Source organism: Balearica regulorum, chromosome 6 (assembly GCF_011004875.1).
Source record: "Balearica regulorum gibbericeps isolate bBalReg1 chromosome 6, bBalReg1.pri, whole genome shotgun sequence".
In the NCBI taxonomy this organism is placed as follows: domain Eukaryota; kingdom Metazoa; phylum Chordata; class Aves; order Gruiformes; family Gruidae; genus Balearica; species Balearica regulorum.
The window spans coordinates 18,561,022-18,587,132 of record NC_046189.1 but is presented as its reverse complement, the minus strand read 5'-3'; the positions used below and the strand labels follow the sequence as shown (position 1 = coordinate 18,587,132).

Genomic DNA, 26,111 nt, shown 5'->3' with positions numbered 1-26,111 from the left:
TAAGTAATTCTCTGACATGACAGGTGAGGAGTCTAGGAATCTGTTTTAACAGATAGTTACAAACCTAAGTAATTAAAACTCCACTGGGAACATGCAACACACCAGTTCACAGAATTTTCTTCTAAAAGTCTAATTTGACAACTAAGAACCCTGTTAACACTTTGAAATCTGCATCTTCTATGCTAAACTATTAATAAGTAAAACACTTTGACTAACAAACACATTGAGCTTAATGAAATTTTCATGCATTTTTAGTCATCCGCAAAACCAAAGAAGATTTTATGTAAGTGGTCTACTTGCCATTTGACTTCTCTGGTTGTTATGATGCTTCTGCTGAATTCTCTCAGCTCCTGGGATCACAAGGCTTATGCAGTGATGGTTTCTGTGTCCATCTCCCTTTAATTCTCACTTTCCAGTAACTTTTGAACTCAAAGCTCATTTCAGCCAAATTTAACATGGAGGACTGTTCCCACAAATGTTTTTTTTCCTGTAACTGGCATTAAAACAAGCAGTATGTAGAGGAGAAGTAGTGAAAGACAGCAGTATGAGGTTTGCTTATCCTGAACAAACAGCAGACAATCCACATCAAAGACTAAATATTTGAATTTGTTAAGCATGGGAAAAGTTTCAGTAGGGTGGGAAAACAACTTTTACTAAAGACTGCAAGCCTGAGAGACAGACCCATTGAAAACCACACAATAGTAATTCCTCTGATTATGGAGGCAGAAGGAAGAACCAAATAGTTCCTTATTCTTAAGATATGTAGAGAAGCTGTTCCTGTAAGGCATACTTCCAGGCAGTTATTTCATCCTGTGAGCAGATAATGATAAAAATGTCTGTTGCGTAGGATCTAACACGTAAATGTGATTCTGTGTTGAAAGCTTGACATCACATTTGTTAATTTTCTCTTTATATACCTAGCACCACTAGCCATGGTTAGCAGGGAAACGAACATCTACAGACCAGAAGATTATAGTTGCCGAAGGATAAACTGGATTTGACTTCATTAGTGCACAAATGATAAGTTTGTGAGGAGTTATTATAGCATTAATCAACTTGATGGATTAGAAATATGACAGAACTGAAGCAGCGTGTAATATTAGTGCCTATTATTCTACAAATTATGTCTTCACCTACATTCATAAGGCAACAGTCATTGCTGTACGTTAAAGATGTTACACACTTTCTCCTCTTGTGGTGGCATATGACATCCCTTCAAGCGATTCCTCCTCCTCTTTTCCCCCAACGGGGTTCTGGTCTCCCTTAGCTGCATGTTCGCACCTTACAACTAATTGAAGGCAGCTTGAGAGCTGATATTTGAATTTAGCTTGCACCTTACGAACCTGGACACCTCATGTAGCAATGTGTATTTAAACTTTTTGCTCCATCAGAAAAAAATATTTCATACTCTAAACATCGTGGAAGAGAGTGGAAATTGGAAGATTCCAGAGGATTGCACAGTCTTTGTATATGTACCACCAGTATTGTTGAACATGATCTGCTGCATGCAATTTGAATGCATGCTGCAGAATATTTTTGGTAGGATATGAGTAATAACACGTGAATCTTAACATGAAGTTGATTGTTTTAAAATCCAGTCTGTACAGTGATAGCAAAATCAATTCTCTTTTATCTGGTCTGCATACAAACAATTGAACACCTCGGTTCAAGGCTCTTGAGCGTGTGTTCACCTCATCCAAACACGGTCAGAATCGTGACCTCCCTCTGGAGATTGTCAGGTGCCAAATGCAGGGGGTATTATTCATTCATTTTTCTTAGAACTGCTGAAATTTGGAGTTTAAGGTGTATTAATAATGAAAACTGAGATCTTCATGTGGCTGTTTGTCCTCGTTTCATTTACTTGTCAAAAGACATATATTAGTACACAACTAAACTGTGAATGAGTGAGTGCAAAGATTTTAAACTACCCTTGTCCTTTCCTTCCCTCAAGTTGGGCGTGTGTACCTAAGTATTAGGACTGTGGGATAAAGATGTCATATCATAAAGAACAAAATTAGGGTCAGCAGATACGGTTCATGAAAATCTGTATGTGATCAGTAGAATGTAAAGTTAAGTTTAAGCTGATAAGGGCAAACAAGTTACAAAAAGTATTCTACTTGTGTTTTAGTTTATAGCATGTATATGGCATCCCTCAGCAGCGGTGTAGTTTTGGATTCTGTGTGCCAAGAAGCTGGTTTTTATATATATATATGTCTCCATGGCTGCATATAGCTTAGTGCCAAGATCAGACTGGGATTAGTGTTTGAATTTCTTGAAATATACCTAGCTCTTTTGTTGGAAAATAAAAAGTTTGCTTGATTTTTCGTGTGCCTGAAATATTTCAGCCACATGCTTATGTAAAAATAAGCCACTTCCAGTTTGGGCTGGAATCCAAGAATTAGATATAAATCTGACATTTCAGTCTGAAGAGGGTCAGGCAAAAATTTTCAGTAGAAATGGGCCCATGCAACTTGAAGTTCTCTGTACCATTTTGGGCATGTAAAAGGTATGTTTTCCCTGGGTGGCTGGAGTATTTACAAGATCAATGTACTTTTGTGACTTGGTTACTTCTGTTAAGTATCTTGGAGTCCAGCACTGATAAGTTTGCTAAAGTATGGTAATAACATTCTTACTTTACTAATTCCATTTGCTCTTACAATAATACTTCAGTGGATCTCAAGAAATGTATGTTAGATAAATTATTTTAAACAGTTAAGGCTGTACAGACATTATCTTAGTCTCTTTTTATTTAAAGAAGTAAATGTACTTCCACCTCAAGAATTTTTACTCCAGGGCAAAACTTTAATGGAGGGGTGTAAAACCAATAACTGCTACAATAAAACATAAAACATTTTTTCATGACACTTAAATGTGATTAGTTGCTTTCTCATGCCCATACTAGTATAGCTTGGATAGGCTCTGTGCCTTAATGTTAGAAGCAGTGACCTTTGCAAAACTGTGTACAGTGTTACAGGCTTTACAGTTCTATGTGACTTCCATAAAAGTTAGTAATTCAGGAGTATCCAAAAGGAATGATAGTTAGAAAATCATGCATTTTTTTCCTTTGAGTTCTGAGGGCAAAGACACAAAGAATGACCTTACTGAAGCCAGTGGCATATTTCTGTTTGAACCATAGTTATTTATAGACATTATTGCTTAAAAAAAATTTATGTGATTAGAGCATTAATTTTGCTTACAAATAGATAGAGTAGAACGCAAGGTTTGAATTGGTATTTAAAAATAGATTGTTAATCGACATTAACAAGGAATTTAATGGAGACGAAACAATGTGATGACCTGTTACCTAGATGTTACTATTAACAGTAAATCAGTACTGATTATTATTTTGCCTTCCCATAGATTCAAGTGGTGTATGATTGATTAAGTGCAATGGTTCTCAACTGGAAAATGTGATTGTCTTTTATTTGCTTGCCTTTTTTTTTTTTTTTTTAAACAACTGTTCAACTGTTTCGAACAACTGATGACGCAGGTTTTTTAATGCATATTGACATTCCCATTTTAGGGTTGACCAGTATGTCTTCTAAAGCAATAGGTAGTCCCAGTTGTCCTGGTGGGTAGGTTTCTGACATGCCCAGGCACCTGGCTTTGTGGTTATTATATAGGACCAGTGAGGGCACAGCTTTAAAAGGCAGGAAGCTTTTCCATTTCCCCAAAGCATTCTTCATACTTGGTTTGAAGGTTTGTGCCTCTCTCCTCTGTGTCTTGTTCTGTTCTTTCCAGAATTCTTTGTTTAGTACCTTAATAAATAGTTGCTCTTGAGAGTGGCCAGAATTGTGATGGGAATGTGCACAAGGATGTCTTTATGGTAGAGAGAAAATAGCTGCTTTAGCTGCTTGAGAATTACAAGGCCATCCTATAATGTAGCTTGAATTTTAGCTTTTCTTGCAACATTACATTTTGGGACTTAGTTTTCTGCTCTGTGTTGTCGCTCTGTGAGCAGGAGAGAAGTACGGGAGAAGAGAGTGGCAGCAGGATGTTTTTAGGGCAGGTTAAATCTTGCATCAGCATCTTTGCAGTTTGAGTTTCTGCTCTAGGTAACGTTTGTGTTCAGTTAGCATCTGCAAGCACATTGTTGTTTGGCTTGCTTAATTAATTCTTCTTCTTTCCACAGCCGCAGAGCCTTGGCCTGAAAATGCTGCGTTGTATCAGCAACTGAAGGGTGGGTACGCTGGTTTTTGCAATTAATAATTACTTTATTTTTAGAAAACACATTAAATATGCACTAAGATAATTAACTGCAAGGAAGAACAGAAACTGTTAAGAGAGTCCTTTGTGTTGTTTGTCTGGTCAGAGGTTTTAGCTACGCTTGCATCTGCCAATATAAACCAGCTATTCATGGCCTATAAGGTCCTTGGTTTATTATTGACTCATTATATTGGCTGCTGTAGGCAGTGTAAAATGATGTGGTTGCAGGCACAGTTGGCAGATTTACTGCACCAATAGCTGAGGCAGCAGATTTTTGAAGTCTTGTGGTAAAGTGGGCTCTCAGTAAAAAGGAACTGTTAAAATGTATAGGCTAGGATGGTTCAGGCTCCCTTTAGCAGCTCTTCATATATCATCAGATCACATTATGGCCCCCATTTGGGGCTCAGCAGCCTGCTACAGTTGTCAGAAGACTGCAAAGTAATGAAGACTAATAGGTAGCAGCCCTAGTCTTCTAAGCATGGAATTTTTATTGCAGTGAACTTGTCATCTTTCTTTTGTGTGACAGACCTAGACACAGTGTGCAATATTAACTGCAAGCTGCTTTTATAGGTTTCTGAATGCTTTTACTTTTTAGCCAGAGGAGTTATGAAGATGCGGTTTTATTTAACTTTGATTAGAAGAAGAGTAATTGGCATAAAATACAAGCATTTGGTTTTTAGTTGTGAGCATTTTTTTATTGTACATTGGTGGTAATGTATGATAAATGCAATTGCATTTGCAGGAGAAATATTCCTGGTATTCTTTTTTTTTTTAATCCTCTTTCTTTTTTTAATATTCATATCACAGGTTTTCTAGTCCAGCTATATAATAATTATATATGTGCTCCTTGTTTTATGCGTAAGAAATGCAACCCAGAATGGCTTACAGTTACAGGTCAGTAGCTAAATGGGCTGAATGTTTTTTGTAATTGTGTTTTTTGTTTTTTGTTTTTTGTTTCTTTCAACAGAGGAACAAATTTTACTTTCTGATAATGCATCTTCTCTTGCTGTTCAGGTAAAATGTCATCTTTTCTAAACCAAAGATGTTAATTCCATTTTATTTTTTTAATTATTATCTAGCTAAAGTAACTATATTTAGCTAAATTAATAATTTAAGAATTATTTCTGTCAAAATCAATGACTTATTTCCTGCATCTGATGTGCTTTACATTGTCATTGAAGTGCCAGAGCCTAAAGGACATGAGGATTTTGAGAGTCCTATATAGACTGCTGCTGCTTGTACTCGTATTTTTATTGGTCTATGTTTGTACAGTATCTGATTGTCTACCTATTCTGGGAACTGTGCATGGTTCCCATCTTTTGTCACTTGGTATGCTAGTTTGTCTTGTAACATCTTGCATGATGCTTGCTGGTTATTTAATTCTCAAAGCTAGTACTGCCCCAAACTCGAGGCATATTTGCTTCCTGCTGTGGACATCAAATCTCTGTATGTCTCTGATAGGTTTTCTCAATTTCATCATGTATACAGAGTTAAGATCCAATGTAGTTTTTAGAAAGAGTCCATATAATTGACAAACTTGCATCTCTGATTGACTTAAAAGCACGTCTGTGGCTGTGAAGTCTGCGTAAACTCCATTAACCTGTTAGGTTCAGTAACCCCAAATCTCAAGGGGATGTTTTCCCCATTAGCAGAGAGGGCCTGGCTGTCAGAAGGGGTGGTGAGCAGGATGTCTGTAAGGTTCCTGTTCTTCAAAGCAACTTTGCTGCTGCTTTGTGTGGTAGGGAGTTGGACTGTTCCCCTGCTTCTTGCTTTTTGTGTGTGGTCTAGCTCAGAGCAGCAGCCTTTGAAGGCTATCCAAAAAAGGTCACATCTCATTTAGCCAAAGTGGGACACTTGGAGACTGTAACTGACATTACCGGTAAAAAGATGAAGGACATTTGATCATGGTAACTATTTCCAGGATCTCTAACTTTTTTCTTCCTCGTATGGCAATCTAGGAAATACCTCTAAGATTAAATTCTATCACAGCAAGAAGGTACCTTTATCCTTTGCTGGAAAGAAGACTCATCCTTGATATGCCAAATAAATAAGGCAGTGTTTGTTTGTTTGGGGAGTGTGTTTTATATTGCGCCTCACAGTAATGCAAATAAGCGTTTTTGTTGCTCACTTCATATCGGTGTTCCTTTTTATTCCAGCAACTCTATTTTTTGTGGTTCTCATGAATTTTCTTACCATCTAACAATATGTATAGGCGTGGCTTGTATTTAAAACACAAAGAAAAGAAACAACAACATAACCCTAAAATTTCCTTTTCTAATGCATCATTTTGCTTTACTGTTTCCAGTCCATTGTTATCCTACACATGTCACTTAGATGATAAATTAACTGTAATATATTAAAAATGTTTGTTTTTCTTCAATATTCTCTAGCTGGACAGCTGATAGTAGCCATGACTATAAATATGACTCTGGTAGATATCTGATCTTAAACTTTATAGAACAATTTTGTATTGGGGATCATATCTATTTTGAAGAATCTGTGTAACTTGGTTGTGACTGCGAAAGAATAGCTATCCTTGGTGTCTTTGATCCATTTTGAAATGATACTAGGATCTGTAGTTATGTATTACTAGCTTAGTGATCAGAAAGCTTTAAATATACCAGTGTGTTTTGCGTAAGGAAATTGCTGAGTTCCTCTGTTTTAGAATTTACTTTTTATTCTGATGAGAGGCTCTTTATCTTTTTAGTGGATATCTTTTTGATGGTGGGTTTTTTTTTTTGGGGGGGGGGGGGGAAGGGTGGGGTCAGGGTGTGTGTGTGTCTTTTCCCGAGGAAGAAATGAGAATGGGGGATATGAGGAGAAATAGGAGCTGATACTTGGGACTTTTTTCCCCACTATTGCCATTTCTTTTTCCTCTGTTACTGATTTGGGGCATATGAATATCACCAGAACAGATACATAGCTTGTTCATGGCTTGTTGAACTTCCATGTGGTAAAAACGCATCTGAATTTTGAGTCCCTCTGATCAAAAGAGCATGTGGAGTCAGCCGCCATCAGATCTTTAAGGAACATGGTTCACAACAAGACGCTAAATGTGCTGCAACTGGTCTTTCAGATCTTTCTCAACATCTCCTTACAGCACCTCTTCATAATGCTGCTGTGGGATAGCTCTCAGAGGACGTATATGCAGATAGCTACATATAAAAGAAAGAATAAAATCCAATGCCATAGTAAGTAATTAGTGAGAGTAAAAGTTGACTGTTTAAAAATTGACGACCTTGCAGTGCAGATGGCATTTCATGTACCTCTTGTCAACAGAGCAGATCAAGCAGACAGCAGAGCAAGTTACTCAGTGTAGGTGTAAAAGACTGTTGCAGGCATTTTGTTTGAATTAATGAGTGGCGAGGGCTGCAGATTGAACATAGGACATTGGTTGAGTCTTGCTGTTTTAATAATGATTGGACTTACGACTTCTCATTGTGCAATGAAATCTGGACTCCTGACTATAGCTACATGTCAGTTGAGAGAGGAGGACAGAGTCTTCTGCAAATTACTAAGTATTGTCGTGGTGCCTTTAATAGTTAAAACCCAACCAAACCACCACCACCAAAGTCCCTCTCATCTTGTGGAACCTCTCTGCTGATTCTGGTAGGGTTTTTTTGTGTGGTGGTGGTGGTGTTTAATTTTTAGTTCCTCTTCTGCCCATTGTTGTTCTTGGAAACAATTAACAATTGTTAATTAATTGTAAATTAACAATTCCTTTGTCTTTTACTGGGTTCAGATTCTTTATATTTGCTGAAAATGCAACATAACTTCAAAGGAGCTAGTGGATTATCTCTGGTACATCTTGGTGTTTGCATTCCTTGTTTATTAACTTGAAGTAGTGTATTATACGGTCTGTTGAAAGTGAAGCCCATTTCATCATGGGCTGCAAAGTCTTTATATTGAATGAAGTTTTATTTTCACTGCAATGGAATGAAAATCAAGGGAAAATACTAACCAGTAATGATTATCCAGCTACAGGAAAGAGAATGTTGTATGTGGAATGATGGCTCTCTTCTTTTTGTGAGGTGTTCAGTCTTGTTCCCATTAAAGTTAATGAAAACACATACACCTCCTGGGTGACATGACTTGTGGTTAAAACCATTCTCCGCTTATTTATTGTACAGCTTCCATTACACAACATTCCTGCTTATCAGGCTTATCATAGTAAAAAAAAGCCCTGAAAAACCAGAAGCGAATACACAACTATATTTCAATAACAAAACAACTCCACAACTTCAAGGAGGGAAAAATGGAGTTATAAATAGATTAAACTGAAATACCACAGGAGAGTATATTTCAGTCTGAAGCAGAGAGGCTGTCCAGGCCCTGTCTCCCTATTGTACCTGGTGCAGGTAAAGCTTTTTTGTTTAGCGCCTGGGTGGAAGTGTGGCTGAGGAGGAGGGAGGGGGTTAATACAGCTGTGCTGTGCCAGGCCTCTTGCCTCAAATGGCAGCGTGGAGCATCTCTGTGCACTGTTTCAACTTGTCAGGAGGAGGAATGTGGATATTGAGACTGCCTCTGTTATTACAGGTTCTTCTGAAATCTTTACCCAGGTAGTCTTGGTGTCTTGCTTAGAAGGCTGTCTAAAATGCTCAGGATTGTGGAAATTCTCATAGCTATCCTGAGGTTATAGAGCCTGCAGCTCATTATGTTAAGATATGTATTAATTGCTTGTGCAATTGATGTCTTGTAAATGGTCTTAATATATTCCAGGAAAGTGCATTTAGAATTGTCTGTTCTTAGTCCTGAATGACAGAAGGATGTTTGGGCAATTTAAAATTGTGTTACACAGACCAACTGCTTATTTACTTCAACAAGTAATGAAATAAATGTGTAAATCACGCATGATTAATTGCCCTCAACAGATTTGTGATTTTGTGTGTGTGTATATATGAATTGTGGTTTGTTTTTTCTCTAGACAAAACATTAGCAGAAATTTGAACTTGTTGCTGATGCTTGAACAAAGGCTTAGTAGTGAAATGAAAATCTGACAATCTCTTTTTTTTAAAGAGAATAAAAGCTAGAATTCTTCATGATGAGAAGTGCAGTATCAACATAATCAATCTAGCAGCATTGTGTTGTAGCTGAAAACATGCTTAAATCCCAAGCCATACAGGTACTGTTTGTGAGTGAAACATCTTTCATATAGTTCTAAGATGAAATTACCCCTGAATGAATAGCATCTTCATTTATCTTCAAAACCTCTGTGCCACCAATGAATCTACTCTTTCCGCATTCTACAACAAGAATTACATTATACCATTAGAGTAGTGTTGTGCTGCAGTGTAAAATAGATTGTTTTGGAGAATGAACGTGGCTTTGCTATAAATTACGTTTACAGGTACAAAGGAATTTGTTATTTTGTTTAAAATAGTCACAAATATAATTAAGCTCTTAATTTATGTTAAACTACAAATGTGGCCATTACCATAACTGGATTAGGAATTTAATCTGTCACTCAAAGAATGATACTGAACAGTTTTCATTTATAACCTTAGACACACTATTTCAGTTACAGCATCTGCAGCTGTTTGATATGAAAACTGAATTATTCTGTAGATTTGTTCATGGTTTTTAACTTTAAAATGTGTTCTTGCAATAAAGTAGAGAATAACTCTTTAGTTGTCATCACCTATTGTCCTTTGTATGCTCATGAAATAATGTAAAAATGAAAACAGAAAACGCCTTTCACTTTTTTCTCACAACAGTATTGTGCGAGTGCTTTTAGAAGTGCTGTTGAATAAGAGATGGCTTGGAATGGCTTGTTCTTTATTAAAAACTAATCACAAATATATCTTCTTCAAATGAAGCCTGGAGTGTGCCATCTGAAAATGGTGTTCCTCATGTGTGGATGTAACTTGTGAACTATTTGAGTCTTGGCATAAGTAATTTCATTCCTGCCTCTGATCTCAGAAACTGCAATCTGGATATGATTTACATCAAGTTGTAGCTCATTTTTAATGAGTATATGTGTTTGCTCATACGTATTATTCTGCGAGGGGACTGCAGGGGAAGAGGAGAGTGTTGTGATGGAGCTCTGACAGGGTGATTCACTGCCCAATGTGTGTTATGTTTCCAGCTGACGGTGTCCAAACAGCCCTTCCTTAGCTGGAGAGGGCAAAGAGGAAAGGAGAGCAGGAGTAAAAATGGTACCTGAAACAATTAACTGTGGGAACAAGTACAAATCTCCCTCCTCCCTTCTCTTATTCCTTCCCATTGTGTTTCATGCACAGTCATTTTCCATCCTTGTCATCATAGGAAGACACAATGGCATCACTTTCTTGCATTGTTTCGAGGGCGGCAGCAGCAGCGGAGATGAGAATGTGTTGTGTGAAAACAGGAGGAAGGGGAGGGTGGGGTGGGTTGCCCTGTGGCTGGCTGTGGTTTCTGGTCTCTGGGCTTTTGAACTGTGCTAAAGCAGCACAAAGGTGATTGCTCTGATTATTTTTTTTTAGATAATTGAAATCTAATATACTACCTACATTTTGAATTTGAAATTGGGCAGACTATAAGAAAACAAAACAAGCCGTAAGTTGATTGTGTCCTTTAAGCAACGCTGCTGTTGTAAATGTACTCCATAATTTTGACAGGAGTTGGCTTCTGCCATGATTGAAATGAATGATAGGCATAAGATTGTTGATTAATTTTGTAACAAGTGTCACCTCAAGGCTTCCTATCAGCCCTTTTCACATAGCTGCTGATACTTCATTCTCTCACAGCAAAAATATGAAGTGGCTTGTTCTGTGCTGACTTGGAAAACAGAGTGGCTCACGCTACTGCTCTCTGGGAGGAGAATGCAGTGCAATGTAAACTGTAGTCCTGTGTGGATCAACGTGTGGTAGGGCAGGAAAGGCACCCAGAGGCTTCTCCATTCGTTGTCCTCACTCCCACACTCTTTCTTCCCTAGTCTATAACAGTAAATATTGTGAGGGCAGGGAATGACAGACATAATTCGTATGGTGGCACCTTTTTTCCTCCCTCTCCTCTGTTTCTCCTCGTGGTCTTGCAGCAGCTCTCTACCTCCCTGTCTATAGCAAAGTCTCCCATTAAAAACAAGGTGCACAGAAGCAGTAGCAACTTTGTAGACTTGGTGCTCTCAGTCTGGAAGAAGAGAGATAGCATTGCTAAAAAGATATTGTTCATATTTCTCCCTTCCCTTCCCAGGTGCTGGAAGAGTAGTGATGCTACAGGTAGAGAGGCTGGAAGAGTGTGAGAAGAGGAGAGTGTTAGCCTGCGGGGAAGAGAGACAGAGCATGTGTGGGAGAGAAGCTGACAGGCCCTATTAAGCCAAATCTTTATTTTTTAATACCTTTATCTGTTTCTCACATTAACCTCATCCAAAGAAAGGGCACACTTTGTTCCAGAAATAACTTAGAGAAAATTTTTTGCAGCAGACATTATATTGAAGATAAGTTACTAACTGGACAGTTTTTGAGGTGTCTGCTTCAATAATTGATCAATGCCTATGGTGCACAAGAAATCGGGCCCCTGTTTTTAAAATCACAGAAATGCAAATAATCAGTGGAACGTATGGATAAAGTGCGTACTCCTGCTGATGCCAGGGGAATTAAACTCAGTTCTTGCCAATCTGAGATTTCATTACCCTTGTTTTATGCTGCATTAACTAGTATGAGCCATGAAATTATTAATTTCTTTTAAAAGCCTGAGTGTTTTGGTTTGATGTCCATCAGTTGTAGTGAATTCTGTATATTTATGCTTCAATGAAGTTTCCTTAATTTGTGTAAAGTCTATTGGGCACTCATCTCTTGATCTTCTGTAACATGGGCAAGGGGAAATAAGAATGTTAAGCCCTCCTCTTGATGAATTGATCCAAATAGTTAAATCTTTGGGTAGGTGTTAAGCATTATCCTTTCCAGCAGGAATTCAGTTCTCCTTTCCCTGCTTAGAGTTTGTTTGGAAGAGTTGTTCTCAAAGTATCAGTAAACTTTTTCAGTGTACATCTTTACAATTACTTTGGACCAGAAAACTTTAGATGAAGTAACATGTACCAGTTTTACTACACGTGAGAGCTTTCCCCTTCCCCCGCGTCTTCTGAAGGACTGCAACTGCTGTAGCATTATTGCATGAGAATCCTAGGTGCTGGAGGAGATCCAGGTTGTCACCTACAATAGTCACCCTGTTTATTCTGTACTAGTACATTTTTTTCCCAGAGAAGAGAACAGGGAATTTAATGCTGTTCTTTGGAATTACAAGCATTTTTGCAAGGTATGACAGACTGTGCTCAGCTAAGTGTCTTGTTTCTAGTTTTGCTGTTACCGTCTAGCTTACCATTTTTAGGTGAATTTTCACTACAGCTTGATTAACTAGCTTATGTGTCACTTGGAATTCAGTTGGCCCCTTTCAGTCCCTTTTTAAGTTGATCAGCCAAATTTATGATGTTAACAATAATCTCTGATGTACTAGAATAAGCCTGGGCCCTTGATCTTTCAGATTGCTCAGCTTTTGATGCTGTGTCTTTGAAGGGGTGTTGATATCTTCATAAATCTCAGCGGAACTGCACTGGGGTGGTTTCAACCTTCAATCTCTCGCCCTTCACTCCAAAAGCACTCAGAGGAGCAGAGCTCGCTTCCTTTTGCTGATGGTTTCTCTCACAAGAAAAGCAAGGGTTTACTTGCCTGCTCAAATTATACATGTGAGGTACCCGAAGGGAAATGAGATGCTCTGAGCTGGAATAGTCAGTGTTCCACTGCATCTTTTATGAGAGTTGGAAGCCATGGCAGTCTGATACCATCTGCACACCAAATGTGCTAGTTCTTGACATTCTCCATGAGTGGTCAAAAAGGGAACAAATCCTCCCTTGATCACTAGGCTAAAGCATTAAATGAGATAAAGACTTACAAAAATTGCTGCTTTGTCCTATATTCTCTCTGTAGGATTTCTTTGCTCTGTGTCGATTTCAACTATGTTGGTAATAGTTCATGCCACTTACTGTCTAGTATCAGTTATTGTCTAAAATCTAATTTATCTAATTGAATGCATCAGAAAAAAAAAAGTTTTTCTGGCAGTGGATATTTATAAGAATGCATTGGTCATGATCTTTGTCTGTCTCTTTTTCTAAAAGAAACCATAATTTCCATAAATATGAAATGCATTCACTGTGCTGGAAAAGTCAAAACCACCTGTGTTGTTAGTACTAATAATTCCCAAAGCTTGTCAGTCACATCAATGAAAGAATGTGAGTACTCTCATAGGAATGCAAATTGTAAGGCTTATTTCTTAGGCTGAGCCCTCATAGTTTGTGATAGTACTGTCCCCTCTTACCAGTTGACATGTGTTTTTAGTCAGCTTGAAGGCAATCCAGTGGACCATTAGTTTAAGCTGGATCAAGAAATGGATACTGGTCGTCTACTTTAGGTAATGATTAGTTCAGCAGTGTAGATCCGATAAGGATTAAACTTCTCTCATATTGTGGAGCTTTCCTTCATTTTCCTGCAGAGCAATGTTTAAGGAGCACTTAATATTGAATAGGTCATGCTTTCAGTACAAATTACAGCTCAGCATACTGGTCTTTTAATTGCCTGGGCTTCTATCTTTTTAAAGACATAATAGCATTTTTTTTTTTTAATTTTTATTTTTGATTTTTTTATTTTTAGGTTTATTGTATGGCATTAAATGATTTTGTCTTCAACTCTTTCACTGTTCTGTTTTCTCTTGTTTTTGTATTTCATTAGTATTTCACCACTGGTATTAAAGCTGATCCTAATTATAGATGAAGGCTGAAGAGGAATAGGTGTTGGCACGTGGATGCTGAAGGGTGTTGCTGGAACAGGCCTTGTAAGGCTGCTGGAGAGGCAGCTCCAGTGATCAGTGTTTCTGAACCTCGCAGGACTGCTGGAGTGAATGCAGAACCAGATGCATTTGCCCAATTTTAATCTTGAATCACTGTTCAGTTTCTCAAACTCTACAAAATGTTCATCAGAACTGGAGATAACTATTCCAAGGAATTTTTCTCAGGTTTTTGGTTTGGTGTTTACTTTAGGGCCTCTATTTTTTTTTTTTAACTTCACTGAGGGTAGACCAACTTATTTCTAAGCTTTCTAGAATCTGCTCTTTATTATGCAGAGTAGTGAACGTTTTTATTTAGTTAATGTTTGTTCCCACGTTAGAGCTCAATTCTAGTTCAACTTCGTCTCTCCTCTTTTCTTTACGAAGTGCAGAAGAGGCACACAGACCCAGTGTGTTTGCATTTCCAAGATGCTGAAATGGCAACGTATTCTCAATCCGCTTTGCGCTAGGCCAGGGACTGAGGTAGAATTTCCCTGCCAAATGTAATAAAGGTGGATATTCCTTGTTCTGTGGATGTTTATTGAGGAGAAGGAGAGAGAGAAAGGTCAGATTCAGATTTTTAATGGAAACTTGGCTGAACTCTTTACACTGAAAAAAAAATTATTTATGGTTTAGCCTCTATGCTGACTGTTTTTCATAGTCACAAACTGTGGTTTTAGTAGAAATCTTGTACTACTTAGGAGCCAACGTACCATACGACATACAGTAGGCAATAATTTGCTGAAGCAGCTCATGTAACCTAAGTGTTCTCTGCCAACACGTCTCTTTTTTAACGCACTGATATGAGAAAGTAAAAGTAGTTCTCTGATTTACCTTTTTGCTTAAATGTGTCTCTGCACTTACAAGCTTTTCAGTTATTCATGTGTTACCCTAACTCCAGTGCAATTTAGACTTTTTTTATTCTGAACTTGCAGGGAGAATACTACATGGCAGTTAGAAAATTAATCTCTAGCTTAATGCAGAATTGCAAATTTAGTGCCTTACTGCGAAGGAAATTCATTTGGTAAGCCTAGAGCAAATGAAACTTCACGTATTTTTGAGATGAAATTCAACAGCTAAGGATTGATTAAGTAGTATGGTACAAGTTCATTCCACTCCTACCACCCATAGATGAAGTTCTTTGAAGCTGTTGTTTGATGCCATCAATTCCACTGCAGCATGGTACTGTTAAGGAGGTGTTAGCTAGAGCTTTCAGAAAACCCAAGTCTGTGTACCAGTTGAATTAGTATGTTTTTGGTGGGTTACACTGTATCCAGCAATGGCATAGGAGTACGTATTTAATCTAAACCAAAATCTCTGCATTCTTGTCTCTTAGCTATTTCTAAAAAAGTTGCATATGATGCCTCAGTTTGGGCAGAAGGCATGATGCATATAGCAGTAGTTGGAAAAGCCTGGACATTGCTAGATCCCACAGAGCCAGCAGCCAAAGGAAGAGATCCAGGACCGAGGTAGACAAATGTCTTAAATTCCTGTTTGATAGTTAGTCCTTTGGGTATTACTGTTTGCATGGCGTTTGGATGCTATGACAAGAGCATTGATTTTTGGTGGACTCTGGTGGACGCATAGACGTAGAAAGTGGGGTGGTGTCAAATGTGGCAGGCTCTCATCAGCTGTAATCAATGTCTTGCCTAGCAGCTTGTGACCATAGTTCCTTGCTTTAAATTGGGATTTGGGATTTAGTTAGGTCGTCTAAACCTGCAAGAGCCAAGTGGTGTAATGGACTGTGCAGTTCTTGGATTTGGTTGGAAAAGGACCAAAGTTTTTGGCTTTTTTTCCCCTAGATACAGTTTGTATCAGCACTTGGATTAGGGTTTGGAAAGGAGAGGGGCTGTTTGGCTTATTTTTGTTTGCTTGATGGGTACTACAGAAGCCACAAAATTAGGAGCAGGGCTGATGGCCAGCGTTAGTTCATGCCTTATGCTCTCATTTAGTGCAGAGAAGAGCAATCTCAAGGTTAAGGTTTGCATTACTTTGATGTCTACGATTAGGGTTTGAGCACGTAAGGCTGTGAGTGTGCAGCTTACCGCCAGATCCAGCAATCTGAAGAGCTAGGAGGAGGCTCATGTAGAAAGTGCCAAGTTACAGCAGCATTTTTGTTCATGGTGGTAGCCTTCTTGATGTAGGCTTTCTTAACCTCAAGCCACTGCGTGGTAAAATAATAAATAGATGTAATGTTGGAATCTGGAATTCTGACCTGTCTAATTGCAAAGACAAAATGAATAATAGGACTTCAGCTCAGTTGTGAGAGACTCTAGAGGTTTAAGAAGTTCCTTATTTGCCATGCTCTGTCCAGATTGCAAGTATTTTTCTTGATACTTTGCTATTTCAACAGAAACACACTAAGGATATTGTGGTGATGACAGGTGCTGACAAAAATCAGTATCCTACTGAGAATGCTTTGAATCTAAGGTTACGGGTAGAAAGAAACAGTAAATTGATCACTTACGTTCTCCACGATTCACATAAATTACAGATAATAAATACTTCATCCCAAAGCAGACTTGTGCTCTGACAGTATCACAGAGCAAAACTTCGGTCAGGTATTGTAAATACGGTGTGGGAAGGTGCTATATGTGTGTGTTGTGTTACACAGCGTGAACTTGGTTAACCAGCTTTAGCCAGAAGTAAGTACTATGATTTTCAGGAGGGGCAAAATGTCACTTAATTTTGTACAGCCACAGCACTAATTGTGTCTGTCAGATACTTCTTTGCTCATCTTGAAGGAAACCAGTAAAAGTAGATGAAATTTCATTAGAAGAATTCCAGTCAATGACTGGATGATCTAAGGAAGTAAGAAAACCTTGTTTTTCTTTAACCTACCCTTCTTTCTTCCTAAAAGCCGTATGCAAGGAGTTATACTTCATAATCGTGTGCTAAAAACTAGCTAAAACATAGTCAAATGTATTGAGAAGAACACGCTTATTTGTCACTGGTGTATTAATGCTTTTTAAATGTGACTCTTTGTTTCCAGGCCTTTTTGCAAATGTGCAATCTGCCAATCCGGGTGGTTTGCAGGGCAAATGCCGAGTACATGTCCCCATCTGGTAAGTGTGGCCTTCATTTAGATTACTACGTTATACCTCCATTTCGATACCATGGCAACTGCGCCTTGTCTTGCTGATAACAGTCAGTCAGTGCTACTGTGTGTGGGTTGCCTTCCCCCCTCCTCTCCAGTGCAATTTCTCCTCTGTAAACAATTAAAACAGTCAGATGCAAAGTAACATTGGCACAATGTGTAACCATGACTGCAGTACCTACATATAGCGTTCAGAGAGTTCAAATGTCTGGCGGAAATCTCTAAACTGCCTCAGTTGTGTCTTGAAGCAGAAAGACTTATGTTTCCAAAAGTGGCTTTATGCCACATCCAGGGAATATTCCAGTGAATGCTGTTATGTTTCCCATTGCTGGGCTGAGACAACACTGGTGGAGTATCTTTTGTTACCCTGTCTGGAAGATGATTGCCAGGATGTTGATACAGGAGAAGATTGAAGGGTGCATTGTCACTGTAAGGGTGACAGGTGGTTTTAAATTTTCCTCTGATCCACGAGACTGTCTGGAAAAAAGTCCAAACCCACCAATAATTAAGTATTGGAAGGGTACAGAGTCTGCCTTCTGCTGGAGGTGACTGGTTGCCCAAAAACCTCCAGAGGCTGGCTCCAGAAGGTTGTCTAAAAATCAGAAAGAATTGCTGGATGCAGGGCATAAAAGTCTGGTAATCCTTGCACTCCTCAGATTTTTGTTGTGTGAGAAGATACTTATTTACCAATTACTTGGCTTTGGCTGATGCCTGCCACATGGAAGTGCTTGTGAGTATATGTCTGCCAACTGCATGGATTCTGCTGCTGCTATATTGGTCAAAGCAGCTGGAATTATGCTATTAAAAAAAAAAGCAAACCCAACACAAAGAACCAGTTGCTGGGCAGCAGTGAAAATACAGCAAAATACGAAGGTATATAAATTATTCCTTAGTAAATAAAGGTAACTTTGAGATGCTGGATCCTTGCACAGAGGAGCATCTTGCGCACCCAGGAGTAGGGCTGGTGACAGCTGCATACTCTATTCGCTGCCACCAGCACGCTATGTCCATACTTGCTGGCATCTGATGTGATAATGTGGATCTGAACCCTTCTTTCCTTCTGCTGAAAACAAGGAGCACAAGAGGAAAAATGATACTGCTTCAGTTTTAAATATAGGTGGAAATACACGTGTTCTTTTTGCCCTTACTCCTGGAGTCCTTGTTATTTTTATTTACTTTCCCCATTTCCTTTCTTTATAATATTTCAATGTTTAATGATAATTCAGAGAAGGTTTTCATTTGCTCCCTTCTCCCTCCCCACCTCCCCCTGTCTCACAGCAGCAGCAGGCATCGTTTTTGGGGGATGGTTATTTATCTCATAGTCATCATAATGATGAAACCTGTTCTGAGGGAGTCAAAAGCGGAATACCAAAGGATTGTCTTGGTGTGTGTCTGACTGAAACTGCTGAATTCTGTGGCTGCGTTTCCTTCTGCAGCCTGCAGCGTATGGATGCAGATGAAGCCTTTGTTGGTGTGATGCACTTCATTTATTACTCTTAGGCTGATCAAGCCAGTGAGAAGTGAATTTCATGATAAAAAACATGACGGAATCTACTGTTAGCATGATCTGTGTTTGAGCTAGACTGAACAGTAGGTTTTTGTGTTTCAGTGAAAAGGGTGAATGTATTGCTAATAATTTGGAATTGGGCAGGTACTGATCGTGCTCTTTGGGCTGTCTATCGAGAGCAGAGTTTGCCCACTGCGAGAGGCGTGAATGTAAGAGTGCTGTGCCCCCTACACTGGGCAGGCTCATTTACTGCCTTTGGGTATGAGGATGTGCTCAGTAATACAAAACATCCAGCATTTATCTCCATTTGATGGACGTTTTCAGTCATGTAAGTAATCTTAAAGGATTCACTCTTAAATTTGAGGTTGATGTTTGTCAGTTGCTTTTGGATGATGATTTTCAGAATGACCAATGTGGTTAGGGTGGATTCGAGCAGGAGCCCTCAGCTTCACATGTTGAGAACAGGGAAAAAGGGATAGAAGGCAAATTCTGTCATTCTTTGTGGCTTGCTGTGTGTAACAGGGCTTCCTCTTGTATCTCTGCCTGCCTTAGAGCTTTGGCTCAGTTCTGCATGTAAGAAAAGTGACCAAGCAGAGAATGCGGTGCGTATGGACTCGGGAGCCCTTCACACCCCCACAAGTTCCACCAGTGACACAGTCATTTCCCAGTTTCCTTTTGAGGACTGGCCATTTTTAACCCTACTCCATGGTGGGCCCTCAGGGCTCAGCTTCATAGACTAAATGTCGAGCTTTTGTAGTGTTAAGCTTTAACCCCATTTTGCTTCCATGATGATGAAGCAGCTCCTTCTCCCTGCCAGCCCCCCAGATCCTGAAGCTGTGGGTTTCATACTGAGAACCTGTTCCTTACCCCAGGACCACGGGGGCTCGAAAATGCCAGCTCGTGACTAGAGGGGTGACGACTGGGGCAGCCAACAGGAGCCGGCTGGCCCAGTCGTTGGAACTCTGAAGGACTGGAGGAGGGAGAGTCAAGACCCTGCCTTGCTGAGTGTGCGTTTGCACTTCCCCCTGCTTGCTTTTCTGGGCACAGGGCCACATCTCCCATCGTCCTTTCAGCAGCCCTTTCCCTGCCAGTGGGTTAGAAGGGAGGGTGGGAATGCGTTGTGTCGTAAAACTAGCCAAGGGCTCTGTCTGCTTTCCTGGGATTTCCCAGCTGTACTTCAGAGAAATATTGAATTAAGTCTTTCAAGCAAAGCAAAATCCATTATTAAAATACAAGTCAATAGATCTCAATAAATTTGAAATACACAATTGCAAGGATTGCATGTAGAAGAGGTTCAGGAGGAAGAAGACGTTTCTTAGTACAAACGTTCGGTGGGTGAGCTGTGTGTTACCTGTGCTCATTTGAAAAAATCCACTGATGTTCAGGTCTACCTGCAATATCTAATTGCTTTGAAAATTGGAAATTATGTTTTACATGTATGAAAACCTCTTACTCAAATACATTTCTCATTTTACAGGCAAAGTACCCTTTATTCATGTGGGAAATCAAGTAGTATCTGAACTTGGGCCCATAGTCCAGTTTGTAAAAGCCAAGGTAATAACAGGACATTGTTTTCATAATTACTGAATAGCATGTTAATTCTGCTTAGCACTGTGTTGATTTGGTATGCTCTTCTGGAATGTTACTTAATTTGTTAAAGCAATGTAGAAATCTAATTCCATTTTAAAAGAAAGATATTTTGAAATCGGAGTTTGTTGAGGTGGAAATGTTTTTCTTTGACATTTACTCAAATTCTGGAAGTAACTTCTGTGTAGGATAGCTGCAGAGCAGTGCCAGGTTCTGAGACTGTTTTTCTACGTGCCCTGTCTCTGGGTCTCAGAGCTCTGAAACCCAGAACTGACTGGTTTAAATCTTGAAGTCTCAGATACTGTTTAAATTTGCCTTTGCTCCTCCCATCCCCAATTTTTAAAAACATTGTTTTTTCACTGAGCAGTTGATAAAGCTGTGTCACAGATGTAAATTTCTGTTTACTTCTTGCCACAGAGATAACAGTAACCAGGATGCTGTGTACTCAAACAGTGTTCACCAATAACTGATAATAGTCCATATTTCTTGTGGATTAGCCTTTTTACATAATAATAATTATTTTTTTTTTAATTCTAAAGGACACTGTATGTAAAAATTGCACATGTAATTTGTTATTGAACTATGTAAGAGATTAGGATCTGAGCCAAAGCTCATTGACTTTAGAGGTCCTTGGGTCAGGCATTGCTGAATATTGCAATATCCTTTCTTACATATGTGTCTCTTTTTTCCCTTTTTTTTTTCTTTTTTTTTCTTCTTTTCCTTTCCCCATTAGGGCCATTCTCTCAGTGATGGGTTGGATGAAGTCCAAAAAGCTGAGATGAAAGCCTACATGGAATTAGTCAATAATATGCTCTTGACAGCAGAGGTACAGCAAACCATTGTAACTCCACACACCTATATAAGTGACTAGAGGCAAGAAAGCTTCAGGATTTGTCCCTGTATTGGAAATACTGCTCGTTCATAGATTAGGTCACCAACTTTTGAGGTGAAAGGCAGGAATAAATTCTCTGTACCCTAGAGATAGCTTGCTGAATTGTTCCTGTAGACACAAGCAACAGGTATGGTTCCCCAGCCTACCTGAAGTGTGTCACGTAGCTGTAGAAGTGACCGATTTCCGCTGATGGAAAATGTCAGCAGCTCCTGAGATCCTACCCCACCCCAGAGCTGGCCAGGCACCCTGCTGGCACCTTCCGCAGCGTGCGTGCTCATGCGCCTGGTAGGAGGCTGGGATCCTGTGGTTCGTGTCTGTTGCCAGTTAACATGATATAACCCCGGTGTAGGAACGGTGTTAGAAATGCTGGCAAGCCCTCGGCTGAGGGCTGGCGACCTGTGCAGCGTGCGCCTTCGGTCCCAGCTTGGTCCTGGTGCTGGCAAAGTAAGGACTAGCCACTGGGCTTTTGTCTTCCAGTTTTAATTTCTTTTCTACATTCAGAGGTCTAAAAGAAGGAATGAAATAGAAATTTAATCTAATATAGAAAAGAAAATTCTACTGGTGAGAAATGATTGTCTCTGTATTCTCCTTTATTAGGAAGTTTTAGTAACTGTTCTTTTTGTTCCTAGCTCTATCTCCAGTGGTGTGATGATGTTACAGTAGAGGAGGTGAGTGGTTCTGCAGCATTTATCTTAATTAAAATTTAATGAGAAAACACTTTTGCTCACAATCGCAAGTCCCTACTCATAAATGAAACATTGAGGTTTATACCATTAATGATACAGTCTTTTCACTTTAATTTCGCTTGCATATACATTTTAGGGAAGTTGTGTCATTACTGGAGGTAGCTGACTGCAAAATAGATGCGGGTTTTGTATATGTTTCTGAAGTAATAGTTTCAAATGGTTATATATTGCGCAAACTATAAATTCGGCGCAAATAATTACAGCGTATCACACAACTCGCAGTCTCTTTTACAGCTCCCTTTCTGATAGAAATGTGTGAATATTAGCTATTTTGTGCATTGAAGTATCTGTATTTTCTTATAACACAGAACCTTTCTGTTTCTAAACAAAGATTACTCACCCGAGGTATGGCTCCCCTTACCCGTGGCCTCTTAACCGCATTTTGTCCTATCAGAAGCAGTGGGAGGTAAGGCGAAAGATGAAAGCCATTGGATGGGCTGGCAAGACACTTGAACAGGTCAGCATGATAAGTGAAGCTTATTTCTTTACCTTCTTCCACCCCCTTTTTTTTTTTTTTTAAATTTAAAGGCTTTGGAGAGTAACACTTCCTTGAAACAGATGTAGTAAAAAAATATATTCTGTACTTAAAACGTTATCTCGAGTCAGGTATTTGCCTTCAGCACCAATAAATCTCAAATTATGTGGAAGCCGATGGAGTGGGAGGAAGGATGTTTTACCATGAGTGTGCATCTCTGGTGGTGTTAGCTTAGGCCATAGTCCTGCAAATAGGTTGTAAGTTACAGCCCCCACTTCCTGCACGGCGTTAATAGGCAAGCTTTGCAGGGTTGCAGCTTCCCTTGTCAGAGGTCTTAAAAAAAAAAAAAAAAAGCAGTTTTGAACTATAAGTTAGTACCTTTAATTAAGCTGAGTTATAAATGTTATGGGAACACTTAATCAGAATTGCTTTACATCCAATGTTAGATTAAGTAACACTTAGCTACCTGCCTACTGCATAGGTTTGACTTTAACAGCTTCTGATGTTCCAGCATTGTATGTTCCTTGTTCCCACTGTCAGTGCAAATACAGTAAGGAGGTTATTTTTTTGCAGCGCTGATTATTTTTTGCAATGCTAGTATTTTCTGACAACACGGATCTTTTGTGTGGTTTGATAGGTGCTGGAAGACGTAGATCAATGTTGTCAGGCTCTCTCCCAGAGATTAGGAACACAACCATATTTCTTCAATAAGCAGTAAGTTACTCTTTACTGAAATATTATGTCTAGAAATGTGAGATATAGATATACATCCACATATATACATATATATATGGAAAACTCCTGTTTTATTTTAATGCTACATAATTAGTTGAGGAAATACAAATGTGTGACTGGAATATAAACATGAAATTTCATAAATAAGTAATTAAAGGTCTTAAAAGGAAAGTTTTTCTTTTTCTATTTATTATTTAGTTTTACTCTGTTTGTCTTCTCTACAGAGTCTTCCATAACTTACGTAGGCTACAAATATACACCTTTATGCAGTTAGTTTCTTATTAAAAATGATACATTTAAAGCTTTACTTGTATTTCTTGGGTAACATTCTCTATTGGGTACAGGGAAGTGTGTGTACATCACGCTGTGCTGACCAGGACAGCTTCTCTTGCCCTAACGCTGGGGGCAGCTCTGAATGAACTGAATTAGCGTGAGGGTGCCTGTGAGTCGTAAGAACTGGGGGAGAAGCTTGCCTTGCATCAACAAAGGATCAGTTGCAAAGTGACAACTAAGATCCATATTCCCAAGGGAGAAAAAAGGAACAACCTGGCCTTCACGGGATGTCCTCTGCTTTCACCTGTTTCTTCCAACTGCAAAACACATTTGTTGTTTTTTTTTTTTCTTTCCAATCATTCAATATTTTTGAAATGTTACAGATTTAAATAACATCACATTAGCTCCCTCTTGTCTCCTGTGCATAGACCAGACTAGAAATGCTCAGGTCTGGGCTACAGTTAATTACATGCGGACAGAGAGATGTCTTGAAATGGCAGCATATGGTCTTGGTTACTTTTCTGTGTGTGTCTTTGCTCCTTAATCTTTTCCAAGTTGAGACTAGGTGGGTAGTGTGAATTGAGTGGATACAGAAGTAAGCTTTATAGAAGACAAGTTTGAATTGCATCTTCTCAAATCATTCTTAAACATAGTATCTCCTAAATTTTCTTTCTGTATTTGTAAAGAATTGTAGTTTGGGGATTTCGTTTTATGTTACCAGGCTTTCTTGGTACAGTTTCAACCTTTAAGCTTTTTAGCTGTCCGAAATATTACTAAGAAAGTGTGTGTTCGTAGTCCGGTATTTTTCAGTCTGTTACTTCTGGGAGTCTGTAGGAGGTAAATAAGAAAAGCAGCCTGTTGCTGACAGATTTAAGTTTATTACACAAGGGCCCACATCTCTGCTGGAGAGTTCTGCTGGAGATCCACAAATAGAAAACCCTCATGCTGCTTACCTTGAATGCTAGTAAAGGAGGACTCTTAAGTTATTAATATATTTGAAAAAAAATAAATTATTTGCACATGGGCTACTTGCATACAAAGGTCCAAGATGACAATTCAGAAGGCTTGTACCTATAAGGTGGGACTGAAAACATTCAATAGACCACTGTTTCCCAAAATACCTGTTTTCTTCTGTGTAGTCCCCTTTCAAAGAAGAGATGTTTCCAGGTGCTGTCACCCCAGAGCTCCTTTTCTTATTGGTTGAATAGCTTCTGACTATTGAAAAGGACAAAAAGGGAATAGGGGGTTTATGCCTTTTTTCCTCTCCTCCTCTTTTTTTTTTTAATTTTTATTTGTGACATAGTAGCTGTTGATTTTGTTTTTAAAAATACATCTGTAGAGGAAAAAGAAAAACCCCCAAAAGACCTGATAAACATTTGCCCTTGTTACAGAACTAAAAAGTGGAGCATGGTTTGATATTGGATCAGTAACTCTTAAGTGTTATTTCCACATTTCCAAGCTACCAAAAGTAAAGAAAGGTGCTACACTGAGAACTAGCAGTATGCTTATATGTACCGTATACACAGTTTTCATGCATTTGGTAAGTTCAGCATTACCTGATTTCTTCCCAATTCTTAGATTGCATGGCTATTTAAAAGACACTCAGAACAGGTTTTTTTTCTTGATCAGGACTAGACTGACAAAATACCTGTCCTGTTTTCTGTTTTACAGACCAACTGAATTAGATGCTCTGGTGTTTGGACATCTGTTCACAATCCTTACTACTCAACTAATCACTGATGAACTCTCTGAAAAAGTGAAGAACTACAGTAATCTCACAGCCTTTTGTCGGCGAATAGAGCAGCAGTACTTTGAGGGTCATGATAAAGACAGCTCTGCAACTGTTGCAGCCCGATCTGCTAAGAGGTCCTTACTGAGATAAGCATGGTGGTTGGAGTGGCTTTTTCAGTTTGGGGTTTTGTTGTTTGATGAATTGATTTTGAGAATGGAAGTATGTGTTAGCTTTTTGAAGCTGCCAAATGATTCTGGAAAAAAAAAAAAATATCTCTAAATGCAGTTTTTGTGTTGTAGCATATACTGTGCACATTTGACTGAAATGACTGTGTGGGCACTTCCATTTCAATAGCCTGTATGCCATTTACTCTAAAGTGACCTTGTAAAAATACTGTATCTGTATTAAAAAAAAATAAAATCCTTTAAAAGGTTTCTCTCTGATCTTTCTAAATGTCTTTCTTACTAAGTTTTATGTCTATGTAATTAATGTCTGTGTAGTTAATGAGTGGGATCCTGTTGACAGGACACCTGGAAGACAGTTGTATGGTAAACTAGTTAGAATTACTAAGCTGGGAATGAAAGGACTCATTACAGATCTTAAGTTTGCCTGCCTCAGCCAAAATTCATTCAGGAACCGGGTGACAAAAATGCCTCGGAGCTCTGCGGCACACAAATGGTGTGATTTTATTTAGTTGTTTCTCATTTTGTGTCAAAGTAGCTCCTGGCTGTCATTACTTCTTCCTATGTGTGTCCTGCCTCTGCTTTTATTTCTTCTTCACCTTTAGTATTTGAATTTTTTTTTTCCCTTCCTATGATTTCCTACTTTTAATCCTCAGCTTGTCTAGGTAGGCATCTGTCTCACCATTTCCACTGCTAGTATGGTAAGTTGCTTCGGAACTTTGACATACTTGCTGGGGTGGTTCTTGTAGCAAAAGGACGTGGTATGAGCCTGTGGCTGACACGCCTTGGTCCTTCTGCCTCCATATTATCCTACGGTGCGTGTAGGCACAGTAATACAGCAGTAAACAAATACCATCGTGGTGCTCCAAAAATCTTGGCAGTGTGGA

At 39.0% G+C, this 26,111-nt stretch overlaps 1 protein-coding gene across 3 annotated transcripts in view; it reads left to right on the top strand.

Moving 5' to 3' along the window:
* MTX2 (metaxin 2) overlaps positions 1-25,476 on the top strand; it is a 35,397-nt gene extending 9,921 nt beyond the window's left edge. The window contains exons 2-10 of one of the 3 annotated variants that reach the window (XM_075756521.1): positions 4,133-4,180; positions 5,174-5,220; positions 16,991-17,063; positions 20,080-20,156; positions 20,923-21,015; positions 21,711-21,749; positions 22,159-22,284; positions 22,940-23,016; positions 24,982-25,476. In XM_075756521.1, coding sequence (XP_075612636.1) covers positions 4,133-4,180; positions 5,174-5,220; positions 16,991-17,063; positions 20,080-20,156; positions 20,923-21,015; positions 21,711-21,749; positions 22,159-22,284; positions 22,940-23,016; positions 24,982-25,192 — 791 coding nt within the window. In that variant the 3' untranslated portion in view covers positions 25,193-25,476. Of the gene's footprint in view, positions 1-4,132; positions 4,181-5,173; positions 5,221-8,340; positions 8,565-9,222; positions 9,329-16,990; positions 17,064-20,079; positions 20,157-20,922; positions 21,016-21,710; positions 21,750-22,158; positions 22,285-22,939; positions 23,017-24,981 lie in introns of those variants that run through there. The other 2 variants (XM_075756522.1, XM_075756523.1) reach the window with 2 other exon arrangements.
* Positions 25,477-26,111: the final 635 nt, after the last annotated feature.